The sequence below is a fragment of the Salpingoeca rosetta genome (genome assembly GCF_000188695.1).
Source record: "Salpingoeca rosetta unplaced genomic scaffold supercont1.32, whole genome shotgun sequence".
NCBI lineage: Eukaryota > Choanoflagellata > Craspedida > Salpingoecidae > Salpingoeca > Salpingoeca rosetta.
In genome coordinates this window covers 381,635-396,982 of record NW_004754902.1, presented here as the reverse complement: position 1 = coordinate 396,982, position 15,348 = coordinate 381,635, and the positions used below count along the sequence as shown (strand labels likewise).

The 15,348-nt window shown below is 56.2% G+C and overlaps 2 protein-coding genes across 2 annotated transcripts; one reads left to right on the top strand and one right to left on the bottom strand.

Annotated features, from left to right (window-relative positions):
• Positions 1-477: 477 nt before the first annotated feature.
• PTSG_10051 (uncharacterized protein) lies at positions 478-3,705 on the bottom strand. Its single transcript, XM_004988910.1, has 9 exons — positions 3,571-3,705; positions 3,239-3,309; positions 2,870-3,087; positions 2,565-2,637; positions 2,286-2,360; positions 1,910-2,040; positions 1,525-1,589; positions 1,265-1,317; positions 478-1,019 (listed from the first exon to the last, which is right to left on the bottom strand). Exons 1-9 carry the CDS (start codon positions 3,626-3,628, stop codon positions 993-995), a joined length of 771 nt encoding a protein of 256 aa, XP_004988967.1. The 5' UTR covers positions 3,629-3,705; the 3' UTR covers positions 478-992.
• PTSG_12984 (uncharacterized protein) lies at positions 3,702-15,134 on the top strand. The gene is made up of 33 exons (XM_004988909.1): positions 3,702-4,106; positions 4,291-4,357; positions 4,586-4,711; positions 4,828-4,873; positions 5,149-5,232; positions 5,529-5,600; positions 5,966-6,107; positions 6,395-6,454; positions 6,709-6,814; positions 6,979-7,037; positions 7,263-7,351; positions 7,508-7,580; positions 7,771-7,887; positions 8,122-8,266; positions 8,507-8,580; positions 8,927-9,032; positions 9,210-9,262; positions 9,388-9,454; positions 9,668-9,753; positions 9,930-10,076; positions 10,386-10,493; positions 10,792-10,975; positions 11,194-11,291; positions 11,494-11,553; positions 11,966-12,077; positions 12,401-12,503; positions 12,692-12,746; positions 13,032-13,116; positions 13,281-13,340; positions 13,516-13,688; positions 13,991-14,104; positions 14,534-14,611; positions 14,886-15,134. The coding sequence occupies exons 1-33, from the start codon at positions 3,855-3,857 to the stop codon at positions 14,961-14,963; spliced, it is 3,279 nt and encodes a 1,092-aa protein (XP_004988966.1). The 5' UTR covers positions 3,702-3,854; the 3' UTR covers positions 14,964-15,134.
• The last annotated feature ends 214 nt before the right edge of the window (positions 15,135-15,348 follow it).

The following is a 15,348-nucleotide window of genomic DNA, read 5'->3' as shown; positions in this document are numbered from 1 at the left end:
GTAGTGTGTGTGTGTGTGTGTGTGTGTGTGTGTGTGTGTGTGTGTGTGTGTGTGTGTGTGTGTGTGACAGACAGGCGGACAGACAGACAGACAGAGAGTAGAACGTGCCCGGTTTCATCATCTGCTCAATAATGTCCCCCCTCCCCCACTGCACCACCACCCCCTCCCTGCAATCAGACGAGGAAGGGCGGACTGTTGTGGACGACATCAACCAGTCGCCAGTCATCGAGGAAGTGCACAGCGACGACGACGACGACGACGATAATGGTGATGCTGATGCTGACGATACTGATGGTGATTATGGTCGTGGTGACAACGATAGTGGTGGTGTTGTGAAGGCAGAGGACAAGCAAAGCGCAGAATGATCGCACTTGCCACAGACAGGGTGGGTTTGCTGTCATGTGCATCAGCCCCTCTCTCCCTTCTTCGTTGCGGTTTCCCTCCCTCCCTCGCTTCCCTCTCTGTTTTCATGTTAGACAGCGGTGTATGGGATGTGTTACATCGCAATGTCACCATGGGAATTGCTGTCCTTGTTTCCACCCCTCCCCGAATACTTTGAACATATGTGACCATGACGGTTGTGGCTGCGGCTGTGGTTGGAGTTGTTGTACAGAAGTGGTTACAGTAATAGTAGTTGTGGTGGCGGTTGTCGTTGTAGTTGTTGCAGTTGGAACAAACGAAGAATGAGCACCCAACAGGACAGCGGAATGCTTCGCAACACAAACAAACAAGCGGGAATATGGGATTACAAGCGTGTGGGGCACAGTGACGCTGAAGGTGACGACACACACACAGACATGTGGATGACACGAAGCAACAGACTACACAGCAACATACAAACACGCGTATCACTCTCGAGAGCGCGTGCGCGTGCGTGTGGGCGGAATCAGGGAGGGCAATGACACTGGGCGGGGAAGAACGTGGTAAATGTGGTGTTGTGTTGTGTCGTGTGGAGGAAGGGCCGGTGGGGGGGGGAGCGTAAGGAGGGGCCCTTACTCCTGCTGGGACCACACCTTGGTCTGTTGTTCAATGCGCAACACACCAGCAGATGTGAGCACTTCATGTTGCGAGCAGGGCGAAGGTGCACGCACGCACATCTATCGTCATCATCATCATCATCATCATCATCATCATCATCATCATCATCATCATCAGCAGCAGCAGCAGCAGCAGCAGCAGCAGCAGCAGCAGCAACAGGGGTGTCATCAACAAGCACAGTGACAGCAGCAGCAGCAGCAGTGGTGGTGATCATGTGTTGACGTACGCGGCAGTGCTCGAGGGCGCCGCATTCAATAGCCGTGTCCTCGCTCTGGCACCCTGATGATTGTGACAGTGATGGCCGTGATGGTGAGGATGATGGCAGTGGAAACGCGCAGGAGTGAGTCGCGGTGCACACACACACACACACACACACACACACACACATTCACACACACACACACACACACACACACACACACACACACACACACACACACACACACACACACACACACACACACACACACACACAGGGGTGCGTACAGTAGCTTGGGCCGAATGTGCAGCGCTTTGCGCCAAGGAGGTCACCGTTGACTTTCATCGCAACGCTGGAAGATTGAAAAGGGGGAAGGATGCACGTGATGTGGTGAGATGGGATGGGATGGTTGGGTGGTGACATGGTTGGTGAGCACAAAGTGTTTCAAGAATTACTGCACGCACACATTCACAGACAGACGCGTACACACACACACACACACACACACACACACACACACACACACACACACACACACACACACACACACACACACACACACACACACACACACACACACACACACACACACACACAATCCCCGACCACGTTCGTGTGCACGTGTAACCCGCCCTCCACTCCCCCCCCCCCCCCAACTCCGTGTCCACTCACGAGCAGACGTGAATGTCCTTGCAGACGGCGTTTGGGTCCAGCTTTTCGTCGAGCCAGTTGATGACATCGGGGGCCCAGTCGTCGACAAGGTCCACGCAGATGTTCTTCAGCGCACCAAGCCCGCTGCACACCTGCGCACAGTACCGCAGACATGAGATGGGGTCGTTCATTGGGGTTACCACGTGTGATGAGCTGGAGATGGTGAAAACAAGCAATTTGTACATGTGTGTGTATGTGTGTAGTTGTCTGCCGTACACCAACAACACCACACGACGACACGTTCACTACATGACGACATGTGCACACTGTGACAAATATCGCATCACACAAACACATTCATATTCACACAAACGCATTCACGTCCAGTGCCACGTACGGAGGTGATAGCCTGGACAATGTCCTTCTCGGTCTGGGGATCACTCAGGGCCTGCTGCAGCGCAGAGATGACCGTCTGTCCGTATCACAACAGCAATGGTGGGATGTGGAATGAGGTGTGGAGTGGTGGTGGTATTGTGTGAGGATACAGTAATGTGGTTGATGGCTCAGCTTTCCTACGTGAGAGCAGCGTTTGCACACACACACACACATCCATGCAGACGCGTACGCGCGCACACACACACACACATACACACACACACACATACACACACAATACCTTGCAGATGTCGCAGGTGCTGCCGAGCTTGGCCTCAACAAACCGCTGGGCAGACGCCTGCACGGCGACCTTCCTGTGTACCACGAACCACAGCATGATGTGCATGCATGAGAACACCTCGCGGACACAATGGTACGTTGCAGCCATCCATGCACAATCTACACGAACATCGACGCCTTCTCCCCTTCCCTTCCTTCCATCGTCCCTTCCTATCCCTTCCCTTCCCTTCCCTTCCTTCCCTTTTCATTCCTTTGCCCTCGCTCGGATTCGCACGTCTCAACCACTGCAGTTGTCACCACACGCACAGGGCATCGGAGGTGGAGCAGCCGAGCTTGAGGATGTTGTCGCAAATCTCGTTGGAGCTGAGCTCAGAGGCAATCCAATCAACGAGCTGCTGGCCATACTGGTCCACAAAGGACTTGCACGCGTCGCGGTCCGAGGAAGGCACGAGGTGGCACACGTCCTCGATGTAGCCCACAATCTTGGACACGGTCGCAGGCGACGTCAGGTACTGGTCGAGCTCCTACAGCCCGTGTGTGTTTGTTTGCGAGTATGTGTGTGTGTGTGAGGGTGAGAGAGTGTGTGTATGGTATGCTTGCGAGTTTGCGTGTGTGTGAATGATGTGCTTGCGAGGTTGCATTCCAAGGTGCGGCGTTCCACACTTCTCTCCGCACCTTGACGAGGAACTGGCAGATGAGGCACTCGGTGCCGCTTCCCTCCACGGGGACGGGGGCGGCTGGGGCAGCTGCCAAGAAGGAAGAAATGAAAACACGGTCAGCGACAACGTCAGCTCGCGGACAAATGACACAGTTTGTCATGGTTTGTCATGGTTTGTGGTGGTCGCAAGCTATCATTGCACACATACATCACACGTAAGTACACCACACCATCCAAGCGTACTCACACACACACACACACACACACACACACACACACACACACACACACACACACACACACACACACACACACACACACACACACACACACAACCCCCACAGCTCACCAGAGGTGCCTGCCACGCAGGCAAGGGCGAGCACGAACACAGCAGCGAGCACACGCATGGTCGTGGTTGTTGTTGTTTTGGTTGTTGTTGAGGTCGGAAAGAAGGGCAAAATAAGTCATTTGTGCACAATTCTCTGATTCGATGCTGAATGGAGAATTTTAGCAATACTGCTTTCACTTTTCGCCATTGCCTGGGTTTTCCTGTGCCAAGAACTGCAACGCGGACGAACAAGACAAACAGAAGACAGAGCACCACCAACCAGCCAGCGTCACCACGCCGCCGCGATGAGTGATCCACGCGCGGTGCTGTCGAGCGACGAGGAGGATGAGGTGCCAGAGACGCAGGCTCCCATGAGCAACGGGTCGAAGAACAAGAAGGCAGGAGAAGGAGGTGGCAGCCTCTTGGCAGATTACCGCGACGATGACTATGGCGATGACGAGGACGAGGATGAGGACGCGGACATGGACGAGGACGATGAGGACGAAGACGACTATGACGACGACGAGGATGACTACGCCTCGGCCAAGCGCCGCAAGGTGTGTGGGTGTGGGTATGTTTGTAGTTGGGTGAGGGTGGAGCAACGGAAGTTGTCGCTGGCTGCTGCTTTATTGCTTATTGGCTGCTGCTTTGCTGCTTATTGGCTGCTGCGTGTTCTTGCTTTCTGACTGTCACTTGCTGCGCATGCGTCATGGCGCTCATCGTGTGTGTTTCCTCATGCAGAACACTGGCGGCCGGCGCCCACGCAAGCGCAAGAAGGCGAGCGGCCGTGACTTTATCGACGAAGCTGGTGTGTGTCTGCAAGCGTGTGTGTGTGTGTGTGTGTGTGTGTGTGTGTGTGTGTGTGTGTGTGTGTGTGTGTGTGTGCGTGCGTGCGTCTCTGTGTGCGTCTCTGTGTGCGTCTCTGTGTCTGCAAGTATTCCATGTGAGCAGCGTCTAAGAATCGGACATGCCGTGGCTGCGTTCAACATGCATTCACTCGTACACTGCTTTCTTCCAACCGCATGCGACTCTGCAGAGGTTGGCGACGAAGAAGAAGAAGTGGATGATGATGAGGCTGAGCTGCACATGCCGGAAACGGCATACGACCGCATGGCCGAGAAACACTGGGCCACCACGCAGCAGAAGCGCCAACAGCGCGGCGGTACGCTGTGTGTGTGTGTGATTGCAGTGTGTCGCGTTACCGCATAAGCTGCGAGCTGGCATTCACTTGGCTTGCGTGGAATTCACTGTGGCATGTGGTGCACTGTGGCTGCGCAGATGTCCTGGCGGAAATGGAGAAGCGATACAGAGAACAGGCGCAGAGGTAATGCTACTATCGTCCACGAACACTGCACCCGCCACCACGCTCGCATCCACCAACCACTGGATTTTTTCGAGTCGCCAACAACGCGCACTTGCCTGTGCTCTCGCACACACACACACACACACACACACACACACACACACACACACACACACACACACACACACACACACACACACACACACACACGCACGCACACACACACACATTCACACACACACACACACATTAACATGCGCTCACGTGCACATGCCGCCACGCCTGCGCCGCGCCAGGTACGAGGAGGCGTCTGCCGTGTCGCAGGGGGCGGGCGCCGCCATGGCCGAGGACCTCGACGACTTTATCGAGCGCGACGAAGAGTCAGTGGATCACACGCACGCACATGATGGCCATTGCATACGCGTCTGTGCCAGCGTAGCTGTGTGCATGCTTGTGTGTGTGTGTGTGTGTGTGTGTGTGTGTGTGTGTGTGTGTGTGTGTGTGTGTGTGTGTGCGTTCGAGTGAACATGTTGAGGTGCTCACGCACTATCTGAAGCGTTCGTGATCTCAAGAATGTCAACAATATACGCCGTGAACCCCCCCCCCGCCCATACCCTCGCTCATCACAACCGCTGCTGCTGCTGCTCGTGCTTGTGCTCGTGCTTGATGTGTTCAGGCCTGGCGCAATGATGGGCGAGGAGGAGGCCGGCATCTCCCTTGCAGAGCCCGAGATTCAGCCTACAAAGGAGTGCGTTTGCGTCTGCTAGGCACCCACATGTGTCTTTTGTTGTCTGGTTGCGTGTTGGGGTGGTTGAGCGATTGGTGGCGGTTGCCCCTTGCATGCAGGCATGTGGTTGCCTGCTGTCTCTAGTGAGGGCTTTGGACTTGTTTTGGTTCACCGCCCACCTTCTTACGCCATCACTCACACCCAATCACACACAATCACGCACGATCACGCACAATCACACACAACACACACACACCCAATCACACACAATCACGCACAATCACACACAATCACACACACGCTCACACTCACACCCAATCACACACACGCACGCACACGCACGCAATGTCAACGCCACGCCTGGGGGGGGGCATGGGAATGTGCAGTGACCCGATTGTGTGGGCGGTGCGGTGCAAACCCGGCGGTGAGCAGGAAGCGGCGATCAAGCTGATGCGCAAGGCAATGCAGGCCGCCATGAAGGGCGAACCCCTCGCTATCAAGAGCGTCATCGGATACAGGCAGCAGCGGGTACGCACGCGTTGGGCGGGGGGGGGGTGCAGGTAGTGGTGGTGTGATTGCTGTTGCTGTTGTTGTCGGCGGCAACGGTGATGGTGGTGATGATGGCTTGCATGCTGATCGAGAGAAACAGTGAGTGAGACTGACAAGCCAGCACAGAGAGAGAGAGGGGGGGGGAGTCAAGAGAGAGCGGGCACAACTGGGTGCAGTTAGGTTTTTGTTCACCGTTTACATGTGATGGCGCCTGTGCTGCTCGTCTCACTCCTCGTGTCCACCTTCATTTCCAACATGTACTGCAGGTTGTTGGTGGGCGGTCGTACATCTACGTGGAGGCGTACAGCAGAGAACACGTCAAGCACGTGCGTGCTCCTGCAGTCGCCACTGCTGTCGATGTTGTGCTGGTGTTGTGTGGAGGGGGGGGGAGGAGATGCACCGCTTCTTAAAGCGCTGCTTTGGGTTCACAGCAAAAACAACACACACGCACACGCACGCACATGCATGCATGTTGACATGCACACATGCATGTTGGCATGCACACTTGCATGTTGACACACACACCCATATACACTCAAACACACGCGTGCCTTGGTAAATCTTTTTGTCTTGCCTGCAGGCAATTGCTGGCATTGAGGAGCTTGTGTATGGGCAGTGGACGCAGGAGCTGGTGGAGATGGAGGCACGCCCCGCCCTCCTGCGCGTCAAGAAGAGGAAAATCAACGGTGTGTATGTGTGTGTGTGTGCGTGTGTGTGTGCGTGTGTGTGTGCGTGTGTGCGTGTGCGTGCGTGTGTGTGTGCGTACGTGCACATTGTGACTTCTGGAAATGATTGGTGTTGCTCATCTTCGTGCAACTCTGGCGTGCTCACCAAATCCAAACGCGTGCAGTGAAACCGAACCAGTGGGTGCGGATTAAGCGCGGCATCTACGCCAACGACCTCGCAAAGGTATCTTGCACTGCGCACACCCATTTACACACACAAGAACACACACATGCATGCATGCACACACACAGGAACACACACACACACACAGGAACACACACACACACAGGAACACACATGCACGCATGCACACACAATGTCATTCATGCACGCATGCACCACGACACATGCACACGTACTTCCGCTCACGCACCTCTGCCAATCACCCCTGCCCATATGTGTGTGAAGGTTGTGCGGGTGAATGCGACGGTTGACCCGCCGCGCGTTGAGGTGCACCTCGTCCCGCGCATCGACCTCACCCCGCAGCGCCGCAAGAAGTGAGCAACCTGTCATCCACTTGGCCCGTTTTCCGTATTTGTGTGTTGTGTGTGTGCCTGTGTCTGAGTGTGTAATGCTGCTGTGCTGCGTGCTGGCCGTTGCTGACCTGAGCAACACCATGATCACCACCGCCATACCACCACGATGCTTTGCAGGAATGCGCGCAAGTTCCGCCCGCCCCAGCGCCTCTTCAACCGCGATGAGATTGACCAGGCCATCCCAGACGCGGTGCCCACCCCTTGCACATGACACGCACGTGCACACACACACACACGCGCATTGGCATGTTGTGACTTGGACCACCCGGACGCAGTGGACGCACTCTTCCACGCGCAGAGAAACCTGTGCCTGAGAACTCACCCCATCTGTCCATCTGCCGTGTATCTGTGTGTGTGTGTGTGTGTGTGTGTTCTCATAGGAGGTGATGTGGGACAGCTTGCGTGACGAGTACCGGTTTGAGAACAACGCGTACACGGAGTCTGGATTCCTCATCAAGCGCATCCCCATTTCGGGCGTGCTCACCTCGGCTATCAAGGTGCGCGGCCTGCCACACATGCACTTGTTTGTGCACGTGCACTTTGCACGTATCAGCACTGCCATCGACGGAGTTTGTGGTTGAGGTGGCTGATCGTGTCTCGTTGGTGGTGTGATGTGCCCCTGACTCCGGGCATCCAGACCTTTTCACCACCACCATTCTCGCCATTCTTACCATGCACCACCACCACCATTCTCGCCATTCTTACCACCCTCTCACCGTCTCTCGCTGCAGCCGACGCTTGAAGAGCTGTCGATGTTTGAGATGACGGAGGATGCGCACGTGGAGATGGAGCTGCCTGACGAGCCCTCGCTCCAGCCCGCATTCGCTGTTGGCGATCGCGTCGAGGTCGTCGGCGGTGACCTCAAGAACCTCACAGGTACGCGCACATGCTCGCGTGCTTGCGCCCACGCACACGCAATGGCAATCGCACGGTGGAGGGGAATGGTGCACAACATGCGCACATGATTACGGAAATGAAGAGAGACTGTGCACAACGTGCGCACATGAATACGCATATGAAGAGGGGCGATGAGCAAGTGCGCCCCTCTCCTGTCTTGACTGCATGCCCCTCCCTACCATGCACCCACGATGCACCATCCACCACCATCCACCACAGGTGAGATTCTGTCCATCAACGCGAGTTCGCAGCAGGTGGAAATCCGGCCCGACAGCGACGAGCTCAAGAAGACGGTCAGTGCACCGGCACTGGAACGCTTTGTTTGTTTGGTCACTTGCTTTGGTTGGCTTGGCTGCTTTCTTCGTTGTTTGTTTGCTTGTTCAGCTGGTTGGTTGTGTGTTACAGAAGGGTGAGGAGGGGCACGCGGTGTTGCATCATTGGCAGCGGTTGTGGTTTAGAGCGCGTGTTGTGGGCGTCGTTGTGACGGCTTGATGCCTCTGCTGCTTTCTTGTCGCCTCTCAACTCAGCTCTACGCATCGATTCCTCCTCGCCATCAACTCATCTGCTCATCGCCACAAACCGCCACCACCAACAACCAACACCAACAACAACACCATTGCGTGCGTCCGCTGCAATCAGGGCATTACGCGGATCCCGTTGCCCATCTCGGAGGTGCGCAAGGCGTTCCACATGGGCGACCAGGTCAAGGTCAACCACGGCAGATACAAGGGCGAGACCGGCCTTGGTACGCACCCGCATCGTGACGGTGGTGGTGGTGGTGGTTTGTTTGTTCGTTTGTGTGTGTGTGTGTGTGTGTCTGTGTGTCTGTGTGTCTGTGTGTCTGTGTGTCTGTGTGTCTGTGTGTGCGTAAGTTGTTATCTGCTTACCTTCTGCCGCCCTGCCCCGCCTCTTTTGAAAACAGTTCTTCGTGTGACGGATGACTTCGTCAGCGTGCTCTCCGATCTCTCCCTCAAGGTCAAGACACACAACCTTGCACGCACGTGCACATGCGTGCGTGCAATCATCATAATTACTGCATCTACTCTTCCATCTCATCTTACCCTAGCGTCTCCTCTCTTCACGTGTGTGTGTGTGTGCAGGAGATTCGCGTGCTTGCAAGCGATCTTGAGATGACGACGACGGTGGCGTCTGGCCGCGACGTGCTCGGTGCGTTCATGCTGGTGATGGTGGTGGTAGTGGTGCTGATGGCAGTGGTGCTGGTGGTGACGTATGGCGCTCGCTTGCGTTGCCATTATGATGCGCCTGTGCCGTCTTCAGGTTGATGCAGTCATGGGAACATGATATGAGTGCTCACACTCACTCGTGCCTACTGCATCCACGTCTTCACACATACACACACATGCGTGTTCACTGCAACAGGGCAATTCCGGCTGCACGATCTGGTGCAGTTCAACAACGCCAACGTCGTCGGCTGCATCATCCGCATCGAGAACGAACAGCTCAAGGTGTGTGTGTGTGTGTGTGTGTGTGTGTGTGTGTGTGTGTGTTCCACGCACTCGCTTGCGCGCAGCAATCATCATCATCATCATCATCACCATCGTCGTCGTCATCATCATCATCATCATCATCATCATCATCATCACCATCACCACAACACCCCTTCCCTTTCCGCTTTCCTCAGATCCTTGACCAGCGCGGGCAGGAGCGTGATGTGCGCCCGCAAGAGGTGCGGCCGCGCCAGCGCCGCGGATCACCACAGGCGCTCGACAAGCACCAGAACGTCATTGGCACGGGCCTCAGCGTCAAGGCCGTCGACGGGCCAAACAAGGTGCAGCCGTGGCGGTGGCGGTGGTGATGGTGGCAGTAGTGGAGGTGCGGAGGAGGAGGAGGAGGAGGAGGAGGAGGAGGAGGAGGAGGAGGAGGAGGAGGAGGAGGAGGAGGGGGACAGGTGGTGGTTGCATGGGGGTGATGACAACCGCTCAGCGATTGAAGAGGCAGTAGTGGTGTTGGTTTTGGTGGCGTCTGAGCGTGGCAGTGGGGATGACATCACGCCACACCACACACGAGATGCGTTAAGTTTCTAACAGGCTGCTTTGAGTCCCCTCGCTCACCTTGACCACACCCCACTCATTTTCAGGGCCGTGAGGGGAAAGTGCTGCACATCCACCGACGGTTTGTGTTTGTGCGGCAGCCGTCCATCCTTGATCGCGGCGGCATCTTCGTCGCAAATGCAAACCACCTTCAGGTACGCACTCCACATGCACGCACGCGCGTGGACGCGCGTGGACGGGGAGAGAAGCGGGGGTGAGAGCCGGAGACAGACAGAGAGGGAAGAGGGAGGGCATACGCACGAGGGCATAGGCACGAAGGCACATTACACGCGAGCGTCCCCATTCAATCTGTCACACACACACACGCACACACACGCGCGCGCACACACACACACACACACACACACACACACACACACACACACACACACTATGCAACTCACCCTGACATAATTTCACCGTCCCTTCCCCTTCCCCTTTTCGCCATTCCAGGTTGTTGGCGCGTCGACCCGCCCCGCTGCAAACATGACGGGTGCAGAGTCGCCGCGTGCCGTGCTCAGCCGGTCGACGGGCGGCGCTGCCCCTCGCGGTGGCGGCGGTCGTGGTCGCGGGGGCCGTCCGCGCAGGGACCCGCTCTTCCACAAGCTCGTCATCGTCACCAGCGGGCCGCACAAGGGTGAGCTGTTGTGATGGTGTGGCAAGCAGTAGTCGTGGGGGTGACAGTGGTTGTGGGTGATAGTGGATGGTTGTTGGACTTGTCTCTGTCTGTGTTGGTCGCTCGCGTGCATTGTTTGTTCATCTGCGGTTGTGATGGCGGCCATGCAAGCAATTTGTTGTCGACTCATTCTTTCAATGTGCTGTGTCCTTCGTTTGTTGTTGGCGGTGTGCCTGCAGGCAAGCAGGGCATTGTGAAGGATGCGACACCAACAAATGCGCGAATCGAGCTGCAGAGCCTTTGCCGGACAATCACCGTCGATCGGCAAGCCATCAAGGTGCGCACACATGCACCACACACGTGCATTACAGTTGATGTTGATTGACGAGCTGTGCCTGTGGCTTACCACCGCGAAGCCCCAGCTGCCAATCGCAGTCATTCAATACGAGAATCACCGCCATTCCTAGTCATCATCCTCATCCCCTTTTTGTCATCCCTCATCCTCTTCATCGTCATTGTTGATGGCTGTCGGTGTTCAGGAGGCTTCCACGCTCAACCGCGCCACCACCTCCCTCTCAACCCCGTTTGGCGGACCTCAGGTACACTGTACCAAGGGCGTGAACTGTGTGTGTGTGCGCGCGCGCGTGCGCGCGTGTGTGTGTGTGTGTGTGTGTGTGTGTGTGTGGGTGGATGTGGGTGTGGGTGTGGGTGTGGGTGTGCGTATGTGTGTGGGTGTGTGTATGTGTGTGGGTGTGGTTTTGGGTGTGGTTTTGGGTGTGGGTGTGGGTGTGGGTGGGGGGAGGTGTTGTGAGCGTGTTGTGGGTGTTGTGGGTGTCTGTGTCTGTGTGTCTGCCTGTGTCATGTGTGTGGCCGTGTCAGTGTTTGTGGCTGTGCGTGTCTTTGCTGCTTGTTTGCACCCCCTCTCCCCAAGCCAGGCACCCATGGCCACTCACATGCACCCATGGCCACTCACACGCACCCGTCGCCCAACGGTGACTCGTCCAACACTAGATGGGCGGTGTTCAGCACGGTGCACAGACGCCGCTGTACGGCGCACAGACACCGAGCTATGGCGGATCCCGCACGCCACACTACACGGGATCAGAGACGCCGCGCCTTGGCGGTCAGTTGCAGCCCCCTCCGATCGCACATGCTGTGGCGCGTGTGTCTGTCTGTCTGTGTCTGTCTGTCTGTGTCTGTCTGTCTGTTTGTCTGCCCACCTACTTGCCTGTGTCTGTGTCTGTCTGTCTGTCTGTCTGCCCACCTACTTGCCTGTGTCTGTGTCTGTCTGTTTGTGTGTGTCTGTGTATATCTGTGTGACTTGTGCTTCGCTGTTGGGGCTTCCAACTGCAACAATGGCAAACTGCATCCAACCGCTCGCTCACGAGCCCATGTGCGCTCGCCACTCCCCGCTTCACCACCATATGCCACTTGACATGACGACAGCGGAGACGCCTGGCAGCCGCACACCCGGGTACGACTACAACGACTCTGCGTGGAACCCCAACGTGCCCAACACCCCTGCCCCGGACACACCCGCCGGGAGAAGGTATTCGACGCGTGGTATTGCCCTGTCGTGATGTGATGTGTTGCGCTGGTGTCATGCTGTGGTGTGGAGTGTGTGCTGTGACATCACGTGTTCGGTGATGTCTGCTTCCTCGAACATCCATGCCATGCAAGCCTTCACACAATGAAACACGCTCACGTTCGTGTTCGGGTATCGTTTTTCGTTGGTAGCCCTGCCTTCCAGCAGACGGCCGAGTGGGACGTGTCCGATGTCACCAGCGAACCGGTGGGGCAGCCCTCGCGTGTATCTGTCTGCATCTGTGTGTGTGTGTTGCGTGTGTGTGTGTGTGTGTGTTGCGTGTGTGTGTGCGTGTTTCTGTCTGTCTGTCTGGTTCTGTCTGGTTCTGTTTTGTGCATGTTTGTGTCTTTGTCTTTTCATCTGCGTACATGCTTGATGCCGACATCAACCTATGATCCACTGCTATCGGCGTGATCTTCACGCCCCTTAACGTGACATGCTATTGTGTTGCTTCTCACCGCCGCCACCGCCACCGTCACCACCACTCCCTAGGCGAGCGTGCGTGCGGAGACACCCCACGCTGGGCCTGCCACCCCTGGGCAGCCGAACACCCCGGGAGACAGGAGCTACAACGCAGGTCTCCCACTCTCTGCCTTTTGTGTCTGTCTGTCTGTGTGTGTATCTGTGTGTCTGTCTGTCTGGCTGGGTGTAACAAGAGCCCGTTGTTACCGTCTCCTTTTATGTGTGTGTGTGTTTGCCTCTCACATTTTCTTGCTTGCGTACGTCCTGGGTTTGGTGCAGCCTTCACCCCGGCATGGGAGTCAGGATACAGTGGATCCACGCCAACCGCAGGAACGCCAGGTCGGCACACACAGTCACGCCCATGCCAGCGAATGCACACACTTTGCACAACACACGCACGCACTCACGCACACAAAACACATACACAACACAAGACAACACATACACATACACAACACACACACACGCACACCCTAATGATCCCTCTCCCGCCTCTTCAATGTGCACTCATCAGGCTTTGGTGCGCCAGCAACACCTGGCACGGGCTCCACCCCTGGCATGCCACCCGCCACCCCCGGCACACACATGCCTGCAACGCCCGGGGAGGCAGTCGGCACGAGCGGTGCTGGCGGTGCGCCGTGGCTCGTGCCAACCGTCTCCGTCCGCGTCGTCTCGTCCGGGCAGCAGGTACCGCGCTTCGTGATGATGATGATGATGATGATCATGGCCATGATGATGATGAGGACCACAATTGTGGTGGTTGTGGATGTGCACATGCGCGCTTGCTTGGCAGGGCACACGTTTTGTTGTTTTGCTCGGTTTTTTTTTTTTCCTGGTTCGGTACTTGTGACTGTGATGTCTTCTTTCCCCTCGAGCAATGAATGACTCAGTTTCGTGTGCATTCCCACGACCACCCCTACTTGTCGCTCACCGCCTCCACCATGACCACCATCATTGCTGTGCACACCGCTGCTTCCACGCATGAGCAGGGCACGATTTCAAATGTTGACGGCGGCAGCGTCTCTGTTGCGCTGGATGATGGCAGCGCCACCACCGCCCCCGCCGAGGACCTTACGCCCATCGACCCCGTCAAGAACGACCGGGTAAGCTCGCACACACGCGCACACTCGGATGTGGGGATGCGGGGAGGAGGAGGAAGGGGGCACGATTGTGTGTGTGTGTGTGTGTGTGTGTGTGTTTGTGTGTGTGTGTGTGTTGTCTCTTTCTCTCTCTCTCTGTGCCTCTGTGCGCGTGTGTATGTCTCTGTGTGCCTCTGTGTGTGTGTGTGTGTGTGTGTGTGTCTGTCTGTGTCTGTGTGCCTCTGTGTCTGTGTCTGTACGTTGACATGAACGTGCCCATATGCAACGCTTCTTCGTGTGCACGTGGCTGTCTTTCGATGAAGAGTTGGCGTTCTCACGCTACACCCCACTCCGCTCATCCACTTAACCCCCACTCCACTCATGCAATGAATCCCCGTACCCGTTTCCTTCCCCCCCCCCCCACACACATTCTGGCGTCGCACGTGTGTGCAGGTGTATGTGATGGAAGGCGACCAGCAGGGCATGCGTGGCATGCTCGTCAGCATCGACGGCGTGGAGGGCGTCGTCAAGGTGTGTTGCGCGCACCTGGTCCGCTGTTTTGTTCTTCTTGCCGAGAACGCTGCCCCACGCGTGCTTTGTCGATGCACTACGCGGCTTGCACATGCACAGATGAACGCACAACACACACGCACACGCACACACACAAAAATACTCACTCACATCACATCACTCACTCACTCACTCACTCACTCACTCACATCACATCACATCACACACACACACACTCACTCACTCACTCACTCACTCACTCACTCACTCACTCACTCACTCGCACTACCGACAGTTCTTTGATCCACCTTCGCTGAAGATTATCCCCATGGCCCAGCTGACGCGCTGCGCTGCCGACGCTGCCGCCGCTTAACGAGCACCTCCCCTATCTCCTTCACCCCTCATGCTTGTTTGTTGCTGATGGCGCTATTGTTTGCTGTGTTGTGTGATGTGTGCGTGTGATGTGTGCGTGTGTGCGTAGTGTGTGTGTGTCATGTGTGTGTGTGTGTGCTATGCGTCACCGCCATACACACAAGCAAGCAAGCGAACGGCGTTCACTCTTGTCGAGAGCAAGCAGAGAAGATCATGCCCACACACAGAGGAAGGGAGACACACACACACACACACACACACACACACACACACACACACACACACACACACACACACACACACACACACGCACGCACGCACAAACACACAGGAAAAATCCGAACCGGCGAAAATTAGAGTAAATTTTGAACCAATTTTCTTATTCC